Source organism: Erpetoichthys calabaricus, chromosome 17 (assembly GCF_900747795.2).
Source record: "Erpetoichthys calabaricus chromosome 17, fErpCal1.3, whole genome shotgun sequence".
Lineage (NCBI taxonomy): Eukaryota > Metazoa > Chordata > Cladistia > Polypteriformes > Polypteridae > Erpetoichthys > Erpetoichthys calabaricus.
The window spans coordinates 84736933-84763988 of record NC_041410.2 but is presented as its reverse complement, the minus strand read 5'-3'; the positions used below and the strand labels follow the sequence as shown (position 1 = coordinate 84763988).

Below are 27056 nucleotides of genomic sequence, written 5' to 3'. Positions count from 1 at the left end.
CCTGCAAACCAGATGGGCAAGAGATCCTTCCGACTACGCCAGTTGTGGTAATTAGGGGACACTTCAGGATCCCCAGCTCTCGACATAACTATACAAACATAAGTCTGGGGTTCAAATAACCTTTTTATTTTGAAGGCTTCTTGGGCTTCTTTAAGCATCACACATAATTAGTTCAATGTTTTCCTTCCGTCCTCCAAACCTCCTCAGACAAGCTTTGTCCTTCTCCTCTCCCCTCGTTTTATGTTGGACCTGAGGGTACCTCCTGTGTAACATCAGTACACTGTGGGGGCTCCTTGCAATTGGGAAACCCAATTTTGGCAGTTTCCTCTGGTGGTATCTAAGGGAGTTAACAGGGCTGCTCAATGGGACTGCAGTTCCCATGTACCCCTGCAGGTGTGCCATAAGTGATAGAGCCAAGAGATGCTGCCACTTAGTGCATTGGGGGAATATAGAGCTATGATAGGTGGTCTCCCCCTGTCTTTCCATTTCCTAGTCCTGTACAGAAAATGGAACAGCATCAGTCTCAGGTGGGTCACCAGCCTGTCACCCTTTACAATATGAAAAATAATTTTTCAGAAATTACAAAAATAACCATCAATTACCATCGCTCTTTCTGTCCTGAGGAACATTAAAAATGTGAACTGTAATTATTAATCAGAATGGTTTCATTTTTCAGGGACCACAAGGCCCACAGGGACCAAACGGATCTCCAGGACCTAAAGGACCCAACGTAAGTGGCTAATTCGCATGATTTCATTTCTCACAAATTTACCTGAAGCTCTGAGCATGCATTCTTAAGATGGACGTCCAGCCAGGTATGAATCTTCTAATGTGGACTTTTTCTGGTCTTAATTGCCAATGTGATCCATGTGAGACCCTTGGGGTGGGGACTCATAAAAACTACAGAATCTCCATTCTGATGAATGTGTTGGTCCAATTGACCAAAAGTTTGATGCCTAAGGTATTGAATGCAGTACTGTACAATATATATGAAGGTTTATACACAGAAGAGGGCAGCAGGAGCGAAATCATCCATTTGAAAGAACTAATGGGGTCAACGGTATGTGTCCTGTGATGATAACTATTCATTAAATGTGTTTTAATAATCAAAGCAATGCGTCCTTGCACTGTAATTGTCATTAGGGACACCATTAAAGAGATTAATAAAAATGAACTTGACATGCACAATGACACGAGGTTTATTGGAACACTACTGTGTGAAGATATAATTAGCCCAAAAAAGTAATTACCTTTACAAACCTGCTATGGATGACAGAAGATATGATGTACGAAGAATCCATATGCTGGTACTCACTGCGTGGAGTGTCTTTGCAGATTTAGTGCTGAGTAGCAGGAGTGATGCCTTAGAATATTAATGTGCAGGCGTCTTGAATGCTTCTGTAATATGAGTAGGTGGCTGGAGAGACAAAATGGTCGGTTTTATACAAGTGTTCTAGATTTAGTTCACACCAAAATGACGTAAAAAGGGGTGCAGGTCTCAACATTTCACAATTCTGGCCTGGAACGCCAAAGCAGGCTTTACCCCAGGCAGCCTGACCCCAAACTCAACAATCAGACTTCAAGGCTGGTACAGGCTCAAATGAATATACTTTAAATGGCCTTCAAGGGAGAGGAAACCATAAACCTCTGGCTGTACATGAAGAATCTATTCATTCATTAAAAATAGAAACAGGCCAAATAAGGGCAATAAGGCTTGTCTGGAAAGTCAATCCAAAAATGAATTCCAGAGATGAATTCCAGAGATAGAAGCAGGAAAATCACAAAAAAAAGTCCGTCCAGACAATCCAAAGAAATATTTTCTTTAACCCCAAAGAACCTCTGAGGGAACGCGCTTCCTCCATCTAAATATAAAGGCAGAGTGTGGTCCTTCAGTGGTGATGTCATGGTGGCACCTCCACTTGAAATTATAACGTAAGGGAACAGGACACAAAACTAAACATATTAAAAATATCTCTCTTTTATAATAAAAAAAAATCCTGCGACGAGACGAGACTTTTTGGAAGATTTTTTTCAAGTCACTGCTTCCTCTCAACCATTTTCAACCACGTCCACGGCCCTCTCACCTCTCATTCGCGTGAATGCTTTTGACAGACACAGTTTCTGCTCTCTCAGCTCTTATAAATTTTAATGTTTTCCTCATTTTAAGTTCCCAATTAAAGAAGACGCATTATGTCCAAATCTTAGTGAAGAATTTCATCACAAAGGGTTATCAACAGAAAAAATGCAATCCTAGTACCAAGAAACGATGAAGTCAAACAAATTAACGCCAAAAATGTCGATCAGTTACACAGCAAATTGGTTAAAGGCGTATCAATAGACTCTGCTGAAGCAGTTAGTGGTGATGGTGTTGAAGATGAAAACATCAGCTTACAATATCACCAAGAATATCTACAAACATTAACAGCGTCCAGTCTTCCACCACACAAATTACTGTAGAAAGAAGGATGTATCCAAGAAAGGTAATGTAGTAGACCTCCCGCGGATAACATTACACACCACAGGAGATCTTGATATGCCATTCGTATTAAAACGTTAACAGTTTCCTGTTAGAATAACTTTTGCAAAGACAATTAAGCAAATCTCAGCGCTAATCATTCGAAAAAGTCGGTTTATTTAATAGAGAGAAAGAAACAAAATTCACTCACGGGCAGTTATACGTTGTGTTGTCACGATGAAAGTCCAAACACGGAATCAAAATTCCATGTGATATTGAGGAAAAGCTAATTCAAAAAATTGTTTTTACTGATGTTTTACAGTAAAAGTGTAAGTTTAAGAAGTATTTGCGTGTTAAATTCAAAGCCAAACAGAACAAAATCGTATAACGCAACAAATAACTCTAACGCAACATGAAACATAATTTACTTTCAAGCTATTACGTTTTACTCTTTTTGAATATGGTGAATTACTCGCTGTAATGTAAAATAGTTCTATTATGCATATGTAACAATTCCCATGAAAATAAAAATATGTTTAAATTGTACATCCGCATCCCCATACGTGAGCGGCAGAACCGCAAAGAGGCTAGCATGTAGTGCAGGCACGGGGGCTGGTGAGCGAAGCGAGAAGGTGGAAATGCCCCCTAGTAACAAATTAAATAAAATCAATATGGGGAGGCACAATGGCTCAGTGGTAGCACTGCTGCCTCACAACAAGGAGACTGGGTGCTCCCTGTGTGGGAGTTTGCATGTTTTCTTGGGTCAACATGGGTGCTTTGATTTCCTCCCACAGTCCACAGACATGCAGGTTAGGCGGATTGGCCTAAGAGTGGTGTGCGCGTGTGGTCAGCCTACGATGGGGTTATTCCTGCCATGCTGGGTAAGGTCACTGCTTCCCTACGATCCTGCGCTGGATAAGCAGGTTAGGAAAATGAACTGAGAGATGGATATTCAAAACATAATGACCAAAAACATGAATGATAACAGAATCATATCTAGCAAAACATAAAAAATTATTAAATAAAAAGGTGCATGAGTCTTTGATAAAATGTAACACTATACAACAAAACAAGCATACAAGGATTAGAACAACAGTGGAGCGGAGACAAGAAAATGTTCAAACAGAAAATGTCCAAATACATTTAGACAGTGGCTACTAAATGAGAAAGTCGTTACATCAAGGCTTGGCAAACTGAGAGTTTATAGCAGTTTTATTGACACTTAATCACAACCCAGCAGACAGAAAAAGTAATAAAAATTCACATATAAGTGACAGGGTTCAAAATAATGTCACCAAGTCACTATCAGTGAAAAAGAAACATGTCATAGATACAGTATATGGACCCCTTGCCTGAAAGAAAAGGGATGTGGTTGAGCTGCCAATGATCTTATAAAAAAGCCAGCAAGTCTTGCTTCCCTCAGTAGATCCTACATGAGTAGGAGCGAGAACCTGCCTATACCTGCTAGTTCCTAAAGAGCTGCAAAATATTACCAAATTAAAATTAAAAGGAACTCTACTTTATGTTATGAAGTTGGCTATGGAATTGTTATGAATGTTTCATAACACAGGTTTAAAATCATATCTGCATTTTCAAGACTGTCTGTAAGCACCTTTGGGCATTCTGCTACAGTAGGTGGTAGGCAGCCATCAGATGGCACCCTGAGTCAGGCCTGCTTTCACTTTAGCCAGTTATAAGAGAGACATACCAACAGGGACAACAGGCATGAACAGATCTGTCTATCTATCTATCTATCTATCTATCTATCTATCTATCTATCTATCTATCTATCTATCTATCTATCTATCTATCTATCTATCTATCGTGATAAGCTGCCCGGACACACACAGACGGACACCATATTCAAGTCCACCACACGTTTATTATACATAATAAGTCCAATAAAGTGCACAACCCAGTGCTTCTCACACCAAACTCCCCCAAAGTCCAGGCCTCTTTCTTACTCTGCCTGCTCTTCAGGCCGCCTCCTCTCTCCTGCCTCGAAACCTTGTCCTCTCCTCACCCGACTCCAGTCCTTCTCTGCAGGGAGGCAGCCCCTTTTATAAGTGCCCGGATGGGCTCCAGGTGATTCCCGACACTCCCTAGACACTCCCCTGTGTGGCGGAAGTGCCGGCTGTATTCCCGGAAGCCTTCCGGGTGCTCCCAATCTTCTTCCTCCCAGCACTTCCTGGTGTGGCGGAAGTGTTGGTGTTCCGGGCCCTTCAGGCATAGGGGCGCCCCCTGGTGGAGACCACGGGCCCCTACAGGGTTGGGCTTCCAAGCCCTGCACCCGTTGCCCCTAAAGGAACCAGGGCGGTTGCCCTCTCATGGTCTGGAGGAGGCATGAGCCCTCCTCCTGTCCTCCTGGGCGTCCCGGCTGGGCACCACCCCCAGCCGCTTGCCACACTTTCTATCTATCTATCTATCTATCTATCTATCTATCTATCTATCTATCTATCTATCTATCTATCTATCTATCTATCTATCTATCTATCTATACTAAAACTAATATCTATCTATCTATCTATCTATCTATCTATCTATCTATTAAATAGTCCCTTTCATATCTATCCATTATCCAACCCGCTATATCCTAACTACAGGGTCACGGGGGTCTGCTGGAGCCAATCTCAGCCAACACAGGGCGCAAGGCAGGAAACAAACCCTGTGCAGGGTGCCAGCCCACCACAGGGCACACACACACACACACACAAACACACACTAGGGACAATTTAGAATCGCCAATGCAGCTAACCTGCATGTCTTTGTACCATGGGAGGAAACCGGAGCACCCGGAGGAAACCCACGCAGACACGGGGAGAACATGCAAACTCCCTGTTTGAAGCGAACCCGAGTCTCCTAACTGCAAGGCAGCAGCGCTACCACTGCGCCACCGTACCACCCCTTTCATATCTATCTATCTATCTATCTATCTATCTATCTATCTATCTATCTATCTATCTATCTATCTATCTATCTATCTATCTATCTATCACCTTTATTGTTAATCTAAATGTCTAATCTTGCCTACTATACTAACATCTATCTATCTATCTATCTATCTATCTATCTATCTATCTATCTATCTATCTATCTATCTATCTATCTATCTATCTATCTATCTATCTATCTATCTATCTATCTATCTATCTATCTATCTATCACCTTTATTGTTAATCTAAATGTCTAATCTTGCCTACTATACTAACATATCTATCTATCTATCTGTCTGTCTGTCTGTCTGTCTGTCTGTCATAAAACACATTTCTTGCATTTCTTCACACAATATCTGAAAATAAGGAAAGCTGAAGGTCTCAGTAAGGTTGAACTCTCAGGTCACCAAAACATTTTGACGGTGTTCTTAGAAAAAACAGAAAAATCAACAAATGTGGAAATATCTGCTGTGGCAGAATGAGAGCAGCAACAAACCATTGAATTAAATAACGGTCTTAATTAACAGCAAGAATCAGCTTCTCATTAAGAGTCTGTTTGGAGTGAAATTGGTTAGAGTTTGAAATCTCAGTTTAGCTGGTCATTTGTCAGCTCGTTTCACGTCACATTTCTGTTTGGCTGCAATTTAATGAAGAAACAAATCAATTCAGAGGGCTGAATCCTTAAAAAAAACAGGTCTATTAAAATGAAGGGAAAAGGAGTTAATTAGCAGTGAAAACTGGTTACTGATTAGGAAAAGAGTTAGAATGAAAACCGGCAGCCACTGCAGCCCTTCAGGCCCGGAGTGCGACACCCCTGGGCTAAACGATTGTTAGGCTTCTGGTCAGGGTGGAAGGAGCTCCGGCCTGTGGCGCGCTTTTGAACGTCTCCTTCCGGCAGCTTTATAGGTGGGGAATCAGAAGGGGCGGGGTCAGTTGCCTGCAGTGGGCATTCTCTACTGCTGAGAGAACAAAAGTGGAGAAGGATATCGTGAGCGCCCCCCTCTCGACCCGGGGTGGTAGTACCCACCTCAGGGGAGCCCAGCGAGTATTTCTCAGACAATCACCCATGATACTTGACTTCCATTAGCACTGGGACAAAAGGACCAGTAGGACCAGTAGGGGTACGTCATGGAATGTCGATGCGGTACTGCTTGTCACCGCCATGCTAAGGATGGAAATGAAGTATGTTTTAGCAATTGTGTCAGACCCGGTGAAATTTAAATTAATGAGCACATGAGCTGCAAGAACTGAAATGAACCGAATCCTGGACGATGTGTTGAGGCTTGATGCCTGGTCGTCCCTTCTTTCTCTCTTTTTTATTTGGCCTTAGTTTTTCTTTCGTTCTTTCTATAATAACAATAATTAGACCTTTCTGTTGCTTGGCAGCCTAAAACTTCATTATTGTGATAGTTTCAAACATGACTGCTCTTCCAAATACTACCTCCTGAAAGTAGGACAGCACAAGTGCAGTGACAGTGCCGGTGACACAAGCGAACGAGCGACTCCTTTTGTGTGTGTGTCTGTCCACTTGGCGTCTCCATGGCAACAGGCAGCTGTGCTGAGCACATGTGAAGGTCTCGCTATAAAGACCCTTTGTAGCGGCTTCACTAGATGTATCTTATTGGAGAACTGGGGTCAACCACGTTTTAAATGTGCTGTGCAGCTCCAGCTCTGCAGCCATTTATTATCAACAATCAGAATTCGGCCAATGCACCTGCGAGGTTTTGCACTTCGTATTATGAGGTTTAAATTACATGTGGCGTGCTGGGTTAATTGTGCTTGCCAGTAAAAAATGAGATCCATGTCCTAGGTGAGCTGCTCTTCTGCAGCAGGTTTCCAGCTCCAATACTGAAAAACAAAATCCTTTTGCACCGTAGCTTTATATTGAGGATGGAGGAATTTGGACACGTGGATCTGCTTGCATGATCATAACCGTCGAAGACAAAACACAAAGGGCTCAGTAGTTCAGCCCACAGAAATAAGGATTTATTTGTAATTCTACATGCAGAACTGAGAACTCGAAGTTATGTCTGTGTGTCTGGATTTTAGCCCATACTGTAAGGGGGTTTATGTTGTGTTTTCAGACCCACAAAATCACCAGGGGGCTTCATTTATAAAGCTGGTGTACCCCCCAAAAATAAAGCTCAAAATGTGCCTACGCAGCTTCCCGTGCAAAAACATCGAGATGGAGGGGAGACTTGTGTCGATTTACAGCCACTCTGAGCCATGCGTACGCAATGTTTTAGAGAAACTGGGAAATGGCGACACCCTTTGGCCAAGTAGGGAAATGCAGCCAAACCAGAAAAATAACGACTCACACCCTTTAGAATATAATAACGGCTCAGTGATATGAATCATGATGTGTTGTTATAAGAATGTGTGCTAATGTGTCAGACATATTAAAGCTCAAATACACAGGCTGTGTTTTAGTTCCCTTTTAAGAAGGCCAAGGCCACATATTTTCACTGATAAACTTTTTTGGGGGGCACATTTTACCCTCCCCCCACCACCTGCTGGGACCAGGCAGTACTGCAACTTTCCCAAGTGCGGTGGCCTGTGTTTTATTTTAGTGTTACTGTATTTTGTTAGGACCCTCAGACAGAACTGATGGTTGTTTTCCACTTGGTGCAAAGTGCAGCCAAAGTGCTGATTGGTTGCACACTCCCCTAAAATGCCGTACAGTATTCAGCAATTTTGAGAACATCTGTATAAATTATAAAAAGCTAAGACATGCTCAGGATGAGTTTTGGGGTCCCGTTTAATTGGGACAGAATAAAGAACACCAACGTGCTGTGAGGATCATGGCCTCAGATGCCCCCTATAATGGGCACTGCACTGAAGCTGGTCTGATAGCAAATGCTGTGTGGTGTAGGAAAGCACTGCAAGCTCCATGGATAAATGTTGGGGTGCCAAACCAGTTGCCCCCTTTTAATTGTGTCCAACAAACGTAACCAAAAAAGAGCCCGCTGGGCACACCGATACAAGGATTCAAAATAAACAAAATAAAAAAGCCATCAGGCTAAGCGATCAGTAGGGTTCTGGTCAGGGTAGAAGGAGCTCCTCCTTCCGGCAGCTTTATAGGTGGAGAACCAGAAGGGGCGGAGTCGGTTGCCCGCAGTGGGCGTTCTCTACTGCAGAGAGAACAAAGGTGGAGAAAGATAGCGTGAGCTCCCCCTCTCAACCCAGGGTGGTAGTACCCACCTCAGAAGAGCCACAGACATTCATGCATGACACCTGACTTCCAGTCACACCAGGACTTAAGGAGCAGTGGGACCAGAAGGGGCACGGCTTGCAGAGCTGCTCATCACCGCCATGCTAAGGATGGAAATGAAACACGTTTTAGCAATTGTGTCAGACCCTCAGACTTTTCCATTTGTTTCCTTTTTTCCAAAACCTTGCAAAATGCTTGCATGTCGGCCAGTATTCTGTTAACAAATGTGAACAATTTTCTGAGTATATCCATAGTGGCAGGGTGTTGTACCGTGTTAGCCATTGTGAATGTAATGAGAAGTCAAGAAAATTGTGGCCAACTCAAAAGATTACAACATGCAAACATTCAAGGCAACTCAGGCCCCTTCTTCAGACAGTAAGTATAATGTACAGTATAGAACTGGGGTCCCCCACTCCGGTCCTGGAGGGCCCCAGTGGCTGCAGGTTTTCATTCTAACCCTTTTCTTAATTAGTGACCTGTTTTAGCTGCTATTTAACTTCTTCTGAATTTATTTTAATTGAATGAAGACCTTTCCTTAAACAGAAATGAAACATGAAGTGAGTGAGCCAACAGAAGACCAACTAAGTCAGGGCCTCAAACTCCAACCAATTGCTTAATTAGGCGCCGAGTCTTGTCGTTAATTAAACCCGTTCTTTAATTCCATGGCTTGTTGCCGCTCTCATTGTGTAATAGCAGACATTTCCAAAATTGTTGATTTTCTCTTTTGTAAGAGCAACTATTAAAATGACTTGGGGACCTGAGCAGATTGGCATTCCTGAGGCCTTCATCTTTCTTTATTTTCAGATATTGTGTGATGGTCACCAGTTGTTTTGGCTCATTTTGTATCTCATTATTGTTTGGCTGCTAATTAAGGGAAAAAGAAACAATTCAGGAGTCTGAGTCTTCAAGAGCAAGTCAAACACAATTAATTCAAAAGAGGCTGATTAGCAGCAAAAACAGGGTGAGAATGAAAACTTGCAGCCACTGCGGCCCTCCAGGACTGGAGTTGGGGACCCCTGCTATAGAAGAACACATTAAATGGACACGAAGACAGCTTAGTCCTCACATTTGGATAAAGAAGGCGCCCTCTGTTGGCTGATGATCATACTGGCATCTGGAGATTCTCTTTTTGATCACGGGAACCATTATTCCTCTTCCACCTGGTTTGGTATTGGTGTTCTTTTTATAGAGATGAAGGTGTGGCAGCCACAGATTCATTCATTCACGTCTGGTAATAAATAACAGGCACCCACAGACAAAGAAGTCTTACCACACAATAGCTAAAGGCCACCTGAGATGCACTTGTGCCCACAGAAGCTAAAGGCCCCCGGAGATGCATTGGTGCCCATAGTAGCTAAAGGCCACCTGAGATGCACTGGCACCACAGTAGCTAAAGGCCAACAGAAATGCATTGGTGCCCACAGTAGCTAAAGGCCACCCGGAGATGCATTGGTGCCCACAGTAGCTAAAGCCCACCTGAGATGCTTTGGTGCCCACAGTAGCTAAAGCCTACTGGAAATGCATTGGTACCCACAGTAGCTAAAAGCCACCGGAGATGCATTGGTGCCCACAATAGCTAAAGGCCACCAGAGATGCATTGGTGCCCACAGTAGCTAAAGCCCACCTGAGATGCTTTGGTGCCCACAGTCGCTAAAGGCCACCGTAGATGCATTGGTGCCCATAGTAGCTAAAGGCCACCGGAGATGCATTGGTGCCCACAGTAGCTAAAGCTCACCTGAGATGCATTGGTGCCCACAGTAGCTAAAAGCCACCGGAGATGCATTGGTGCCCACAGTAGCTAAAGGCCACCGGAGATGCATTGGTGCCCACAGTAGCTAAAGCTCACCTGAGATGCTTTGGTGCCCACAGTAGCTAAAGGCCACCGGAGATGCATTGGTGCCCACAGTAGCTAAAGGCCACCGGAGATGCATTTGCTCCCACAGTAGCTAAAGGCCCCTGGATATTCACTGGCATCCACAGAAGCTAAAGGCAACCAGAGATGCATTGGCATCCACAGTAGCTAAAGGCCAACGGAGATGCATTGGCACCTACAGTAACTAAAGGCCACCTGAGATGCATTTGCTCCCACAGTAACTAAAGGCCACTGGAGATGCTTTGGTGCCCAAAGTAACTAAAGGCTACTGGAGATGCATTGGCGCCCACATGGAAGCTATTTGTAGATCTGTGAACCACTGTCACAAATTTGCATATATGCAAATGATATGCATATAATTGCCAGGGAGGCTCCGTGATATTTTGACCTCCCAATCAGTTACGGGTTGCTGTTACACTTGCTGTTATGGGGTGAAATGACCCTACAGACCCGAAAGTCCGTTGGCAATTCTGCGCTTCGGGCATCCATCCAACTTGGTGCCAAAAAAAAAAACACATTGACTGGTGTAGATTGTGTTAAAGGATAAGTCACGTATAAGATAGGGGATCGAGTTTGCTGTACTCGGCATCTGCTACATTAGATTACAGTCCCCTAATGCAGTTTACGACAGGCTCTTAAAAACAAGACGTGCAATTAGCAGCTTAACCAGCAGGGACAACATCTGTGTTTCCTTTCACAAGTGATTGTTCGCTTTATGGATGAGTACGCGTGATATTAATATATTCATGCTGGCTAAATTATTTACCTCCACCTGGCTGCCGTGGGCTGAATAAGAATGAGAGTGCAGCCATCCTCCCATAGTGCCATTAAAGGCTGTGAGGACCAGTGGGAGACCCCTGTGAAGGACGTCAGCCGACTGAGCCCCCTGTTTGAACTCCAGATAGGCAAGTATACAGCTTATGCTTCCTCACTCAAAGCCCTCAAATCCCGTGTCCTTATTTCTTTGCCCCCTGTTACCCAATAGGAGATGCCCTGGAAAAGCTGGACTTGTTTGTAGTTAGCTTGGCCATATGTCCCAATGACCTTTTCAACTTCAACCTTCAGTGTATGTGTTTCAAGGAACACTTACATAAGGAATGTGACAAACGAGAGGAGACCCTTCAGTCCGTCAAGCCACTTTGTTTAGCCAATAGCTAAGATGTCCTGATATCTCAGTCAGGTTCTTCTTAAAGGTTGTCAGAGTTTCTTCTTCAACTCCATGATTCAGAGACTCTTCAGTCCATCAAGTCCATTTGTTCTGCTATTAGCTAAGTTGTCCTGATATCCCATTGAGATTCTTCTTAAAGGGTGTCAAGGTTTCTGCTTCAACTCCATGACTTAGTCGTTTGTTCCAGAAAGTGATCCATGCATTTAGATCTTAACGTTTAGATTATTGTAGGTGAGTATCAGTCAGTCGTCTTTACAATTAATGTAATTGTTACAGGATGCTACAGCAAGATTACTGACTATCAATAAGAACGTAAGAAATTTGACAAACGAGAGGAGACCCTTCAGGCCTCTTTGTTTAGGTAACAGCTAAGATGTCTAAGTATCTCATTGAGATCCTTCTTAAAGGTTGTCAGAGTTTCTTCTTCAATTCCATGATTCGGTCGTTTTTTCCAGAAAGTGATCCATGCATTTAGATCTTCCCGTTTAGTTTATTGTAGGTGGGTATCAGTCAGTCTTGTTTGCCATACCTGTAATTGGTGCAGAACGCTACAGCGAGATTAGTGACTATCAATAAGAACATAAGGAATCTGACAAACAAGGAGGAAACCATTCAGTCCATGAAGACTGTTTGTTTAACTAATACTCAAGATGTCTCATCCAGGTCTTTCTTAAAAGGTTGTCAAAGTTTCTGCTTCAACACCATGTTTCAGAGACCATTCTGTCCATCAGGCCCCTTTGTTTAGGTAACAGCTAAGATGTCCAAGTATCTCATTGAGATTCTTCTTAAAGGTTGTCAGAGTTTCTTCTTCAACTCCATGATTTGGTCGTTCATTCCAGAAAGTGATCCATGCATTTAGATCCTCCCGTTTAGTTTATTACAGGTGGGTATCAGTCAGTCTTGTTTGCTATTCCTTTAGCTGGTACAGAATTCCACAGTGAGATTACCGACTATGACTCATGTAAGAAATCTGACAAACGAGAGGAGACCATTCAGTCCATCAAGCCCGTTTGTTTAGCTAATAGCCAAGCTGTCCCGATATCTCATCCAGGTTCTTCTGAAGTTCAAGTTCAAATCCTAAAGTCGGCTCTTCCAAGAAGAATTGCTTTCAAATCCCTGACCAGCACTTTCTTTTGTCCTCAGATGTGTCTCGGGGGTCATGATAGTGACATGTCTGGAGAACATTCCCATTCTAGCATAACCCCCCGACTCTCAGGATTCCTTAAAATGAAGTCAGCCATTGCTGTTAACACTGAAGGACAACACGGACTGGTGAAGTTCTATCTCCTAATTCACATTCAACGTTAATTACCAACTTCCATGGAGTGATCCCAATATGGAAATAACCATCACAAATCCTACGTTGGCTAGAACTCCAAGTTGGTCTGGAACTTTCTATCAATGTGAGGTGGCAAACCGCTGCAAATTGTATACTGTGAACATTTTCTGACTGTTACATTTATTGACAATGATTCGTGGAAACCAGTGTGAACTGGCAAAACAGAAGAACCAAGAAATCAAGTTCTTCTTTGGAATGCCACCACATCCTTGTGTCCTTCTGATCGACCCCCTATCTCCAATACCAACTCCCAGTATGTATCCCTTAAACACACTGTGTGTGTGCCAGTGTGTCCATTTAGTCATATTCAGTTCCTGGGCGCACCACAAATTCAATTCAATTCACTTTGTGTTTGTATAGCCAGGTGGAGTGGTGGCTCTGAGGATAGGGATATGTGCCGGCAATTGGAAGGTTGCTGGTTTGAATCCTGTAAATACCAGAAGTGATTCCACTCTGTTGGGCTCTTGAGAAAGGCACTTAACCTGGAATTGCTCCATCCTGGGTACGATGCTACCCTGTGTCCAGCCCTGCAAGCAGGTCCTCCAACTGATAGGGAAAACTTGGGGGTTGGCACTCCAGCCACTGTAAAAATAAAACTTCTCACTGTTCAGTGTGGTACTGAGGTGTCGCCCATTGTGGGTCCTAAATTGGGGTCCTGAGGTGTTTTGTCGTCTGGTGGGTGCAGTAATGCACTGTATCACTGCGTGCTCCCAACCTCTTTGTATGGCGCTGTTTCCCGACTGTAGGCTCAGAACATTGTGACGAGGTAAACACAAATGTAAACTTTACAAATTTCCTAAGCAGTACACATAAATGCATATAAACAGACAGCAAACAAACTGAGTATCATAAACAGAGTCCAGCAATATCTACATTAATATAACCTGATTGTTGAACTAGGTGCCACCTAGTGGTCTTCACAGGAACTTCATCAGAATTGACATCTGGAGTTTAACTGAATGAGTGTATACTGTGGTCATCCAAGGGAGGAACAGTCTCAAACAAAAATCAATTTTAGGACAGCCAACCCAGCCATCCCCATTTTACTTAATAGTCCAAACAAAACCAATGCTAAAATGAAGCAAAAAATAGCAGCCACCAGGAATAATGATGGCTGCTGCGTAAAGGTAATGGAGCACCTTAGCTCTGGTCGTTCTGGAGAGAAGTGATGCCTCATTCCGGCACATCATGTTCTTTTATAAGCCAGAGACCAGAAAGGGTGGAGTCAGTTGACCTCACTTGGCATTTTCTCTCCACTGTGGAGGACGAAAAAGACGAGACAGCTAGCAGCAGCGCCCCCTCTTCTCGGCCCCAGGGTGACAATACTTAAGTAACAGACTTCAGTACAAATCTAGTTTGGTGGCACTTTGCGAAGTGACTAAGCGAGGAGTGGGTGGCACCATCTTCCTCCTCTTTTACTCACTCTTAATCTGTAAGGCATATGTATGTATTTTCAAATTTTCAGTCTCCAATGCGTGCACCAGTGTCCCCCACTTATTCATATTTTGTTTCCGACGGCACCAGAAATTCAGTTCACTTTATTTTTGTTTAGCATTCTTCACCAAGAGTATACTCGGAGCGTTATCACAAGTTCACAGGTACATTCAAATATATATTTTATAAATTACCCAATGAATACACCTGAATGCACAGATTTGTTAAAACAGACAGGAAACAAAGTGGTTTGAAACTGATTGACATAAATGGAGCTCAGCAATGTCTGCCCATTAATGAACTGGTTGAACTATGCGCCACCTAGTGGTCCTCACAAGAATTTGCATCTCAGTTGTGTTCTTAAGTAACAGAGTTCAGTCCAAATCTAGTTTGGTGGTTGCGTTGCTCCATGGAGGTCACATGCTGTTACGAAGCAAGGAGTGGGAGGTCCATCTACCTCCGCTTTTATTCACTTCTTAAACTGGAAGTCTTTTAGGTATTATTACAGTCACACCCTTTTTTGCTTTTTATTTCTTTTAGGGCCCAGCAGGGAAGGATGGCCTGCCCGGGCACCCTGGGCAAAGAGGAGAGCCGGTAAGTACTGAGGCAGAGGGTGAGCAGTGGGCCAAACAAATAATTTGAACAAGGCTTAGTTCACTAAAGTCACTGGAGAAAAGGATGGCCATTAATCTGCACACTACATCAATGTCACAGATATAAAACAAAGCAAAATGTCGAATCCAAATGGAATTACAATTCTTATAGCTTTTGGTAGCTTGAAGTGCTTTAAGCTTAGCAACAGTATATAAAAGAAATATGTAGTGAATTCAGAAAGTGTTCAGACACATTTTAGATAGATAGATAGATAGATAGATAGATAGATAGATAGATAGATAGATAGATAGATAGATAGATAGATAGATAGATAGATAGATAGATAGATAGATAGAGATAGATAGATCTTAATTTTAGTATAGTAGGCAGGAATAGATAGATAGATAGATAGATAGATAGATAGATAGATAGATAGATAGATAGATAGATAGATAGATAGATAGATAGATAGATATTAATTTTAGTATAGATAGATAGATAGATAGATAGATAGATAGATAGATAGATAGATAGATAGATAGATAGATAGATAGATAGATAGATAGATAGATAGATAATCTCAATTTTAGTATAGTAGACAGGATTAGATAGATAGATAGATAGATAGATAGATAGATAGATAGATAGATAGATAGATAGATAGATAGATAGATAGATAGATAGATAGATAGATAGATAGATAATCTCAATTTTAGTATAGTAGGCAGGATTAGATAGATAGATAGATAGATAGATAGATAGATAGATAGATAGATAGATAGATAGATAGATAGATAGATAGATAGATAGATAGATAGATAGATAGATAGATAGATAGATAGATAGATAGATATTAATTTTAGTATAGTAGGCAGGAATAGATAGATAGATAGATAGATAGATAGATAGATAGATAGATAGATAGATAGATAGATAGATAGATAGATAGATAGATAGATAGATAGATATTAATTTTAGTATAGTAGGCAGGGATAGATAGATAGATAGATAGATAGATAGATAGATAGATAGATAGATAGATAGATAGATAGATAGATAGATAGATAGATAGATAGATAGATAGATAGATAGATAGATATTAATTTTAGTATAGTAGGCAGGGATAGATAGATAGATAGATAGATAGATAGATAGATAGATAGATAGATAGATAGATAGATAGATAGATATTAATTTTAGTATAGATAGATAGATAGATAGATATTAATTTTAGTATAGTAGGCAGGATTAGATAGATAGATAGATAGATAGATAGATAGATAGATAGATAGATAGATAGATAGATAGATAGATAGATAGATAGATAGATAGATAGATAGATAGATAGATATTAATTTTAGCATAGATAGATAGATAGATAGATAGATAGATAGATACTACTGCTTAAATCATGGTAATTCAATTTTTCACACAATAAGCACCTCTCAATATCCCAGAATGACTAAGTGAAGTCAAGATTTAATAGATATTTGCAAATTTACTAAAAATAAGTAATAATGAAAACTGAAAAATCAAATTGACACGAGTAATCAAACCCTTTGCTATGACACTTGAAATCTGCCTCAAGTGCATGTTTCCATGAGATGATGTTTCCCCGATGTCTCTGCAAAAGGACAAAGGTTCAAGTCTTTAGAGCCCTGGTGCTTTCTGTCTAGTTATATGGTTGCGAGACATGGACGCTATTCAGTGACCTGAGATGAAGACTGGACTCCTTCAGTACTGTTTCTTCAGAGAATCTTTGGGTAACGCTGGTTTGGCTTTGTGTTGCTCATGGTGTCCCAAACGAGGCACATTACCTGCATTGTGATGGAGCGTCAGTTAGGACACTATGGCCATGTGGTGTGATTCTCCGATGGTGATCCGGCGTGGGCCTGAGTGGATGGACCAGGCCAAGGGGATGCCTATGTAACACCTAGTTGCGGCAGATAGAGGGTCATTTCTGGGGGGTGGAACTGGACCACATGTCTGCCTAAGGGGATGCCAACCAGGATCTCGAGCTGTTACATTTTGTGGTGGGTGTGGCAACATGATGTACTAGTTCATGCTCTCCAACCTGACCTGACCCTGACCTGCAGTGTGGTCATCACAGATTAGCTTCAATAAAGTGGGTATTGTGTGGTATACAAAATAAAGACGGCAGTATTGAATATTGCGAATGAGGAGTCTCATTAACTTCTTTAGGCAGACGGGGGGCTCCACTGAGCAGAATACGCTTCATAGAAGCAGAAGCAGGGTCTTTCAGCTCTTAAGAGCAGCTTTCTCCCAAATGCTGTAAAAGTGTGGAATGAAGTGTAACGACGTGAAGAGTCAAAGACCCTCCAAGCTCCAGCATGCCATAATGGAGGGTATGATACTGTGAATGCCAATAAAGAGAAGTAAAACAAATGCATTTAAAGAATTATCATCCATTAAGTGAGGGATGAGTGACTGCTTGGATTATTTGCATACATTAAAAAGATGCCTCCTGATTGGTCTGGGCTAACTAGTCACTCTTACCTGTCAGCATGAAGATGACCCCCGAGTTTGTCTCCCACCCCCTCCACTTTCACTTGTACCCTTTATAATTTCCAAGAAAGCTGCCGCTTGCCGATTCTTGTGATGTCTGCTGTTCAGGCACTGACGGCTCACCGATTGCGGCGTTTAAAGGCAATGACAGAAAGGGAGGCCCGAGGGGAGCGGCAAGCGTGCTTTTGTAATTCTAGGAACGGGCGCTGCATTAGTGCGCAGCCTGAGGGGAACACTTTGGATTCATTTCTTAGACGTTCTGCTGTTCTTTTTTTTTTTTTTTTTTGTAGTTCTCATTCTTGTGACTTCCTCATTATCTTTTTTTTTTTTTTTTTACATTCCTCCCACAGGGTTTTCAAGGTAAAACCGGCCCACCAGGACCAACAGGAGTGGTTGGACCCCAGGTACACCTTTTCTTTCTTATTATGATTTCATTCTACGGATTTCTTTGCTGTCTCTTTATCTACATTTTCTACATCCAGGCCACTGGAGCTATGCTGTTGTTTGTTAATCTTTAAAAAAGAATATTGCTTATTAAAATGGTCTGGGCACCACATGTTGGCATTGCAGTATGGCTGTTGTGGCTGCTAGGGGGCATCATGGTGCAACAAGCCCCAGAAACAACTACACAAACGTAGTCCTGAATTCCATGATTCTTATTTATTTGATGAAATAATTTTTCCAAATATAGCACAAACATATTTGTGTCTGTCTGTCCAGTCCTCTTGTGGTGGGCTTTGTCATCACTCCACACTGGGTCAGGTGCTGAGGCCTCTTTTAATCCCAGGCTTTAGAGTAATTTCAGTGCCACTGCTTCGCACCCCAGAAAACACAAGAATCCCCATAAAGAAGGGCATCATCCCCCTGCAACTCCCTCATAAAACCCAGCTGGACCACCTACAACTCCCATGCTGTCTTTGGGGTGCTATACATAGGAGATCCTCCAAACTGTTTCTCCCACCCATTGTGTTGGTGGTATGCATGACCCCAGGAGACAGTCCCCTGCCATTGATTTCATAAAAGGCCTTTCAGACTGGAAAATTCTGATCCAGCCCTGGTGGGATGCCCATCCATTGATGAGGACCACCCATTATAAAGCCCTCCTGACTGGATAAATAATTCACCATCCTGGCCAGGGCGCCAAACAATTCGTGTTTTCTCATACACTGCATGGCATCATTGTCATTGTATTGCAGTCTCCAAGATTGTTGAGTAGTGTATCATCACCAGTGGCCAAGAATAAAGTGACACCCAAGATCCAAGGTAACAGAAGCAAGTGGCTTCACATACCCTGCAGGAAATAATGGAGGCATGAAGACAGGGAAAAGACAAAGTGTCACACAGAGAAGAAACCCTAAACTACTCCTAGGTCTCACTGTGCAGGTCGCTGTCCTAATTACCTACCCAGATAGACCATGACTGACCAAACCGGTCATGCTGAACGATGTTACAGGCAGCATAACATTCTCCACAGCTTCTCCAGACACTTTCACGTCTGTCACATGTGCTCAGGGTGAACCTGCTCTCATCTGTGAAAAGCACAGGGCACCAGTGGTGGACCTGCCAATTCTGGTATTCTATGGCAAATGCCAATCGAGCTCCATGGTGCCCACAAGAAGACGTCAGGCCCTCAGGCCATCCTCAGTCTGTTTCTGATTGTTTAGTCAGAGACATTCACACCAGTGGCCTGTCTGCCTGCTGGAGGTCATTTTGTAGACTCTGGCAGTGCTCATCCTGTTCCTCCTTACCCAAAGGAGCAGATACTGGTCAGTCCTGCTGATGGGATAAGGATCTTCTATGGCCCTGTCCAGTTCTCCTAGAGTAACTGCCTGTCTCCTGCAATCTCCTCCATGCCCTTGAGACTGTGCTGGGAGACACAGCAAACCTTCTGGCAATGGCATGTATTGATGTGCCTGCCATCCTGGAGAAGTTGGACTACCTGTGCCGGCTCTGTAGGGTCCAGGTATGGCCTCATGCTACCAGTAGTGACACTGACCGTAGCCAAATGAAAAACTAGTGAAGAAAGAGATGAGGAGGGAAAAATGTCAGTGGCCTGCACCTGTTAAACCATTCCTGCTTTAGGAGTCATCTCATTGCTGCCCCTCTAGTGTACCAAAGCAGCTGAAACTGATTAACAACCCCTTCTAACCTCACTGACCAGATCAATAGCCCAGATGTTTCATTGACTTGATGCTATACTCTCACTAAAAAGTGTTCCTTTCATTTTTTTGTGCATTACACACACATATATATATTAATGCACAAATTCTTCCTTATGCACAGTAAACACTTTGTCTTCATTAAGAGCTAATTATCCTTGCTTTTTAGTGATAGATAGATAGATAGATAGATAGATAGTGAAAGGCACTATATAATAGATAGATAGATAGATAGATAGATAGATAGATAGATAGATAGATAGATAGATAGATAGATAGATAGATAGATAGATAGATAGATAGATAGACATAAAATGCACTATATTAGACAGACAAATATATAAATGCCATCTATTGAAATGTAATGGGCAGCACGGTGGCGCAGTGGTAGCGCTGCTGCCTTGCAGTTAGGAGACCCGGGTTCGCTTCCTGCATCCTCCCTGCGTGGAGTTTGCATGTTCTCCCCGTGTCTGTGTGGGTTTCCTCCGGGTGCTCCGGTTTCCTCCCACAGTCCAAAGACATGCAGGTTAGGTGGATTGGCGATTCTAAATTGGCCCTAGTGTGTGCTTGGTGTGTGGGTGTGTTTGTGTGTGTCCTGTGGTGGGTTGGCGCCCTGCCTGGGACTGGTTCCTGCCTTGTGCCCTGTGTTGGCTGGGATTGGCTTCTGCAGACCCCTGTGACCCTGTGTTCAGATTCAGGCAGGTTGGAAAATGGATGGATGGATGGATGAAATGTATTTTGTTGAGTATGTAGTAATAAAATGCATTTTTAGCTTTTGCAGAGACGATGCTTGGGAATATACATGCCAGGTTTACACAAGCACACACTTGCACAGGATATACACTTAGTGGTATTATTATTATTATTATTATGTTATCTTTAGAATTATTACTATTCTTCTTCCGTGTTGCTAACTAACCCCCCCAGCATCCCCTGTGACCCCTCCCTGGTATCTGCCTGACCTCCTCTGTATTGATGATAATACTACAGTGGGTGCAGTGCGACCAAGCAGTGGACTTCTATGTGATCGAAGTGTCGGAGTCACATATAGGAATTCTTCTGTGTCTCTAATCTCCTATCCTTTGCAGGGCAAAAGTGGAGAAACCGGACCCATGGGCGAAAGAGGACACCCAGGGACACCTGGACCACCTGGAGAGCAAGGTCTCCCCGGTGCAGCTGGCAAAGAAGGATCAAAGGTAGGATGAGGGATGGGGGTTGCAGCCATTCTTAAGTTTTACTGATGCATTTGTTTTGTTTTGGGCTGGATGCTCACCTGTGATGATTGTAAACGTCCCGCAGACTGCAGTGTGTCTTACACTGACTGAGATGTCAACGGCTGTCTGCTCTTCATTATTGTTGCTTGCTATTGAGGAGACCCTTCCCTGATATTTATTTTTGGCCGTTTATCCTTTAGGCTCCATTGTTGTAACAAACCACAGGTGGCTGTTTAAGGTGGTCCTAACGTGCTTGATGATTATTTTTATGACGCAGCTGAATTTGCTCTTACTCTGACAGACTCAGATAATTAAACCGGTTTAGTTTTGAGAGCAGAGGGGACAGCATGAGGACCTCATCCAGGTTTTCTAAAGGCATCCTCTTCTCTAATGGATGTTGAGATGTCACATGGCCATTTAGTGAACTCACTTGATTGGATAAGGGTGCTCTATTTACTGCACTAACCTAAAACTTTTCTGCATTGCTGATTTGCTAATGAGAATTACATTAAGTCAAATCTGGAGTTGCAGAAACTTTCAGCATGGGACACTGCTAGCAGACAACCCATCTACACAGATAACCTAACACAGTTGAATGATGAGCTGCCTGGTCTTTGTGTAGGACAGCAGTGCCCTGTCTCTTTATAGAAGAATACTTCTATGCTGGAGAAATCACAATGGCCTCCTGGACAATTCACATCCTGACCACCATTTACACTCACTTTGTATACTGCCCCCTTGTGGACCTGGTCTTCATTTGCTTGCATCAAAATAAACTACCAAGGATTTTGCTACAATCCTATTTGACATCCTTTGCCCATCCAACAATCTTGATCTTGTTGAGCAAATCACTGACTCCATATTCGTCTTTATTGTTTTAACAGCTTTGCTGTGTTTATTAGCCGGTGTTAAAGTGAGTTTAAAAACAAAGAAGAAAAGGGCCCTCTGGCTGTCTGCCCTCCTCTGTGACCTAATGACTCATCTTCTTCCTTTTTCTTCTTCTTGCCAACTGTTGTCTTAGGGGGATCCAGGCCCATCTGGTTTACCTGGGAAAAGTGGACCCGCCGGTTTGAGAGGTTTCCCTGGAGAACGTGGAACACCTGGTGCAATGGTAATTCTCTCAGTCTTTGGGATTTTCCACTTCTGGGGTGGTGAGGTGGGAATAAGTGGGGAGGGCTGAAGTTGGTTTGAATGAGATAGATAGATAGATAGATAGATAGATAGATAGATAGATAGATAGATAGATAGATAGATAGATAGATAGATAGATAGATAGATAGATAGATAGATAGATAGATAGATAGATAGATAGATAGATAGATAGATAGATAGATAGATAGATAGATGGTATAGTAGGCAAGATTAAAAAGGTAGATAGATAGATAGATAGATAGATAGATAGATAGATAGATAGATAGATAGATAGATAGATAGATAGATAGATAGATAGATAGATAGATAGATAGATAGATGGTATAGTAGGCAAGATTAAAAAGGTAGGTAGATAGATAGATAGATAGATAGATAGATAGATAGATAGATAGATAGATAGATAGATAGATAGATAGATAGATAGATAGATGTGAAAGGCACTATATAATAGATGATAGATAGATATTTTTTTTATTTTTAAAAGACCTTTATTGATCAAATAGCAATAAATCAAATATATAACAGGTAACAAATAACCAATATTTTACAGGTTGCTGCATCAAATGAGAATCAATTCCCTTGCAGTCGATATTTGATATACTATTTCTTATATTAATTTGAAATGACCCAAAAAAAACTTTTCCATTCTTCTAATTTACAATTTAAACCCCCTGAGCCCGTAACAAACAAGCACTTAAAAGTCCCAAATCATAACTTCAACAGAAACATTATGATGTTACACCGTTCGATTAGCTCATCTATTTTACATCATTATAAGAAAACACAAAAAAGGAGAACTTCAATAATTTCTCATACAATCATTTTTAGTTCTCCATCATCAATGGAGCAAAGCACCCCTTTAATCCCCCACACATTTTTAAACAAATCTAATGTATTCATCAATTTATAATACGTATATTCCATTATTATTCTGGAGCGTACATTTATCTTGAAAATCATCACAGCATCAGTAGCCCCTGTCCCAGATTGTTTATTATTTCTACTCTTTAAAATTGCTAATTTTGCTTCACCCAATAAATAGTTTAATAGTTGAACTTTTTGACGATTTTCCTTATTATATTTTGTTCCATAAATGAACATGATATTGTTAAATTTCCCCATTAACCTACTACATATTTCACTAAAAAAAATGAAAAAAAAACTAAGTCTCATACATTGCAAGAATAAGTGGAATATCGTTTCTTTTTGTCCACAAAATACACAAGTATCATCCTCTTTCTGCTCAATTATTTTTAAAAAGGAATTGGTAGCAACAATCCCATGCAGGACTCTCCATTGTAAGTCTGCTGTTCTTTTCTTATTCGGGGGCTTATATAGCTCCCTCCAAGCAGGTGCACTCCCACCTTCCACCCCCAGATATTCTCTCCATGGTGTGTCACATGCTGTTTTTAGTGCTGCAAAGTGTACAGTTTTTACACAATATTTATAAAGGTCCCCCTTCGACAGAGACTTAAAACTCACGACTTCTCCTTTATGGAATGACACGATCGTATTATCGGTGAGTGAGGACAGATCAACAGCAGGGCAGACCTCCATCTCCATGTTCGCTGCTCTGATCGAGTTGTTCAGCCGATGATAATCTTTGGCCATGAATGATAAAAAACTCTGAAGCATTCTGACTGACTTGACCCCCAGTATTGAAGATAGCACTGCTGGGTCAATAAAGGACTTCTTGCTGTCATCATAAATTTGGGACAGTGTAAGTATTTGATGTGTGATGAGTGTTTTAACAAAACTATCACTTAACAGCAGAGGACATGAAAAAACAGAGTTGAAAACTAAAGGCTCATCAGCCAACCAACCAGATGTAGCAAAGTTTCTTTTAAAGACAAAGTGCCACGTTAATAAGACTCCCTTGTAAAAATGGGGTAGGCTGGACAGGTCCATTTTGTGAATGTTCATCACCATAAGTTGTTTATCAAAACCGAAGCCTCCCACTCGGCGGAAGAAACCCATCGCCATCTCTCTCCAACTCAGAGGATGAGAAACAAAAAAAAACCTTCTGCAGAACCTGAAGTCGAAATTGTGCAACTTTAGAGACAACATCAATGAGCCCCTGACCACCCTCTTCCAAAGGTAAAAACAGTACACTTTGTTTAATCCAGTGTAGGCCCCCCCAAAAAAAATCAACCAGAAGTTTCTGGATTCTGTGTAAAAGCCCAGGAGGAGGGTCCCCACTCACAAGTTTGTGCCAGAGCATTGAGGCTATCAAATTGTTAACTATAATCACACGTCCCCTGTAAGACAGCTTAGACACAATCCACTTCCATTTGTTCAGTCTCATAGTTACTTTATCTAAAAATCCTTCCCAATTACTGTTGTCCACCCCCTCAGCACCCATCACCACCCCGAGATATCGAAAACACCTTCTGTCCCACCTCATTTCTAAGGGCAGATCTGGTGGGTGAACATGCTGTCCAGGAGCCAACCAAAAAAGCGGGTACTTTTGGCCCAGTTGATTCTTGCTGAAGATATTTTCTCAAATACTTGTTGACATGAAATTAACATTTTTATGTCATCGTTTGATGTGACAAAGATGACAACATCATCAGCATAGGCCAAATATTTAAAATTAACAGTTGGGCACATAGGAAAAACCACACCCTGCAGTCTGCGACTTATCTGACGTAAAAATGGTTCAATTGATAAAGCATATAGCATTCCAGATAAAGCACAGCCCTGTCGAATTCCTCTCTTTACTGAGAACGGGGCACTCAGCGAACCGTTGACTTTTAAAACTCCAAAAATATTAGTATATAACAGCCTTATCATATTTATAAAACTGTCCCCAAAACCAAAACTTTTCAATGTATTAAACAAATATCGGTGATCTACTCGATCGAAAGCCTTTTCCTGGTCTAGGGACAGAATCCCCAAATCAACCCCACACAGATTACATGCTGAGATAACATCCCACAATACAAATATATTGTCATGTATTGACCGGTCTGGCACACAGTATGATTGACACGGGTGAATTATAGAGTCCATTACATTCCTCAGGCGGTTGGCCAAGGCCCTTGAAAAGATCTTGTAGTCTGTACACAATAGGCTCACAGGACGCCAGTTTTTGATTTGACACAAGTCCCCTGTTTTTGGTAGCAGAACGATGACGGCTCTTCTGCAGCTCAGTGGTAATTCACCAACCGTAATGCTCTCCAGAAACACTGTAAGCATGTCTGGTCCCAACAGATGCCAAAACTGCTTATAGAATTCTGTTGGAATCCCGTCAATCCCCGGAGTCTTTCCAACATTTAAATTAGACAGCGAGTCAGAGAGTTCCTGCAGAGTAATCTCGGTGTCCAGATGTAATTTTAACTTTTCCGAAATTGATGGCATACCTTCCAAGAACTCAGACATTGCAGCCTCATCGATGCTTTCCTCCTTGAATAAATTCTTGTAAAACGATACAGCAAAGTCTCTTATCTCCCCTGTAGTACACAGTTCTTGACCGTTGGTGTCACGGAGCATATGGATTGTCTTGCTCTGTGCTTCCTTCTTTTCAAGACTAAAAAAAAACCTTGTGGGTGCATCCAGGTGATTCAGATTCTGGAAGCGAGACCTCACTAAAGCCCCCTGAGCCTGCAACTCCAGAAGCTGAGACAGTGAATGTTTTTTTGCTGTTAAAATTTCAAAAGTATCCTTATCAAAAGTTTTTTGAAGAGTAGCCTGTAGTTCAGTGATGTCCTCCTCCAGGCTTTTCATATGGTCCACGTTCCTCTTCGTCACTTGCTTGGTGTATTGTTGGCAAAAAGCTTTGATCTGTACTTTTGAGATATCCCACCATTGTTTGAGGGAAGTGAATTTGGATTTAGTGAGGGTCCATTGCTGCCAGAAAAATTCAAAGCACTGAAGGAAGTTCGAATCATCCAACAGGGAAACATTGAATTGCCAGAAAGACGTGAATAAAAGTTTTTTAGAAAAGGTGAGCTTTAATGCTACTAGCGAGTGATCAGAAAGACCGAAAGGACAGATATAAGTAGTGGTGATTGTATTCAGAAGATAGATAGATAGATAGATAGATAGATAGATAGATAGATAGATAGATAGATAGATAGATAGATAGATAGATAGATAGATAGATAGATAGATAGATAGATAGATAGATAGATAGATAGATAGATAGATAGATAGATAGATAGATAGATAGATAGATAGATAGATAAATGGTATAGTAGGCAAGATTAAAAAGGTAGATAGATAGATAGATCTATTTTAACAGCCTGGGTTGAAGATGGACATGAAAGTAGGAGGCTATAAGCCAACATGATCCCCAGCAGAGCCTTTTCTCAAAGTCATTCTAAGACGACACTTTAATTTGCTCTAGAATGATGCATCATGGAGACAATGAACAGCATCAGTCCTGTGGTCCTCTAATTTGTACAATTGTCCTCTTTTCTGCCATTGCCTCCAGTGAGTGTTGGTTTAGTTCTGTACTACAAGTGGCCATCCTCGGCCTATTCAGGCTTTCGGTGTTACTGTCCCAGCAGACTACTTGTAGAACATCCCCAGCAGATTGTCACACACTTTAAAGGACCTGAGTCTCCACTTTTTCTTCATCTTTTCAAGCGGCAGGTCGGCATTGTCTTTCCTATCCCATGTTCCACTGAGGTGGTTCCAGGTATTCTTTTGACTTGGAATAGAAGAATCTGAGTGGATGGTCAGCACCCCAATGGATCGCTTTGGTTGTCAATAGCATCTTTCGTTAATCTGATTGATTAACCGTGTGTTTTGTATTTTTTTTTTCAGGGTCCTGCAGGCTTAAAAGGAGGTGAGGGACCCACCGGACCTTCTGGTCCAGCAGTAAGTTTTGCTCCTTTTTTGTTTCTGTTTTTTATTATTTGTGACTTGCTCTTACTCAGAGGGTGGTGTATGTGATAAGAGTTACATTATAAATAAATTTTGCAATACTGAAACCCTAAATATCAGAAATTACCTGCTGAGAGCAACTTCAGTCAGATTTTAAAAAGAAAAATG

At 41.8% G+C, this 27056-nt stretch overlaps 1 protein-coding gene across 4 annotated transcripts in view; it reads left to right on the top strand.

Annotated features, from left to right (window-relative positions):
• LOC114667466 (collagen alpha-1(XI) chain-like) overlaps positions 1-27056 on the top strand; it is a 377917-nt gene that overhangs the window by 231502 nt on the left and 119359 nt on the right. For all 4 annotated transcript variants that reach the window (XM_051920865.1, XM_051920864.1, XM_051920867.1 and 1 more), the window contains 6 exons: positions 677-730; positions 14954-15007; positions 17884-17937; positions 20781-20888; positions 21928-22017; positions 26829-26882. In XM_051920865.1, coding sequence (XP_051776825.1) covers positions 677-730; positions 14954-15007; positions 17884-17937; positions 20781-20888; positions 21928-22017; positions 26829-26882 — 414 coding nt within the window. The remainder of the gene's footprint in view (positions 1-676; positions 731-14953; positions 15008-17883; positions 17938-20780; positions 20889-21927; positions 22018-26828; positions 26883-27056) is intronic.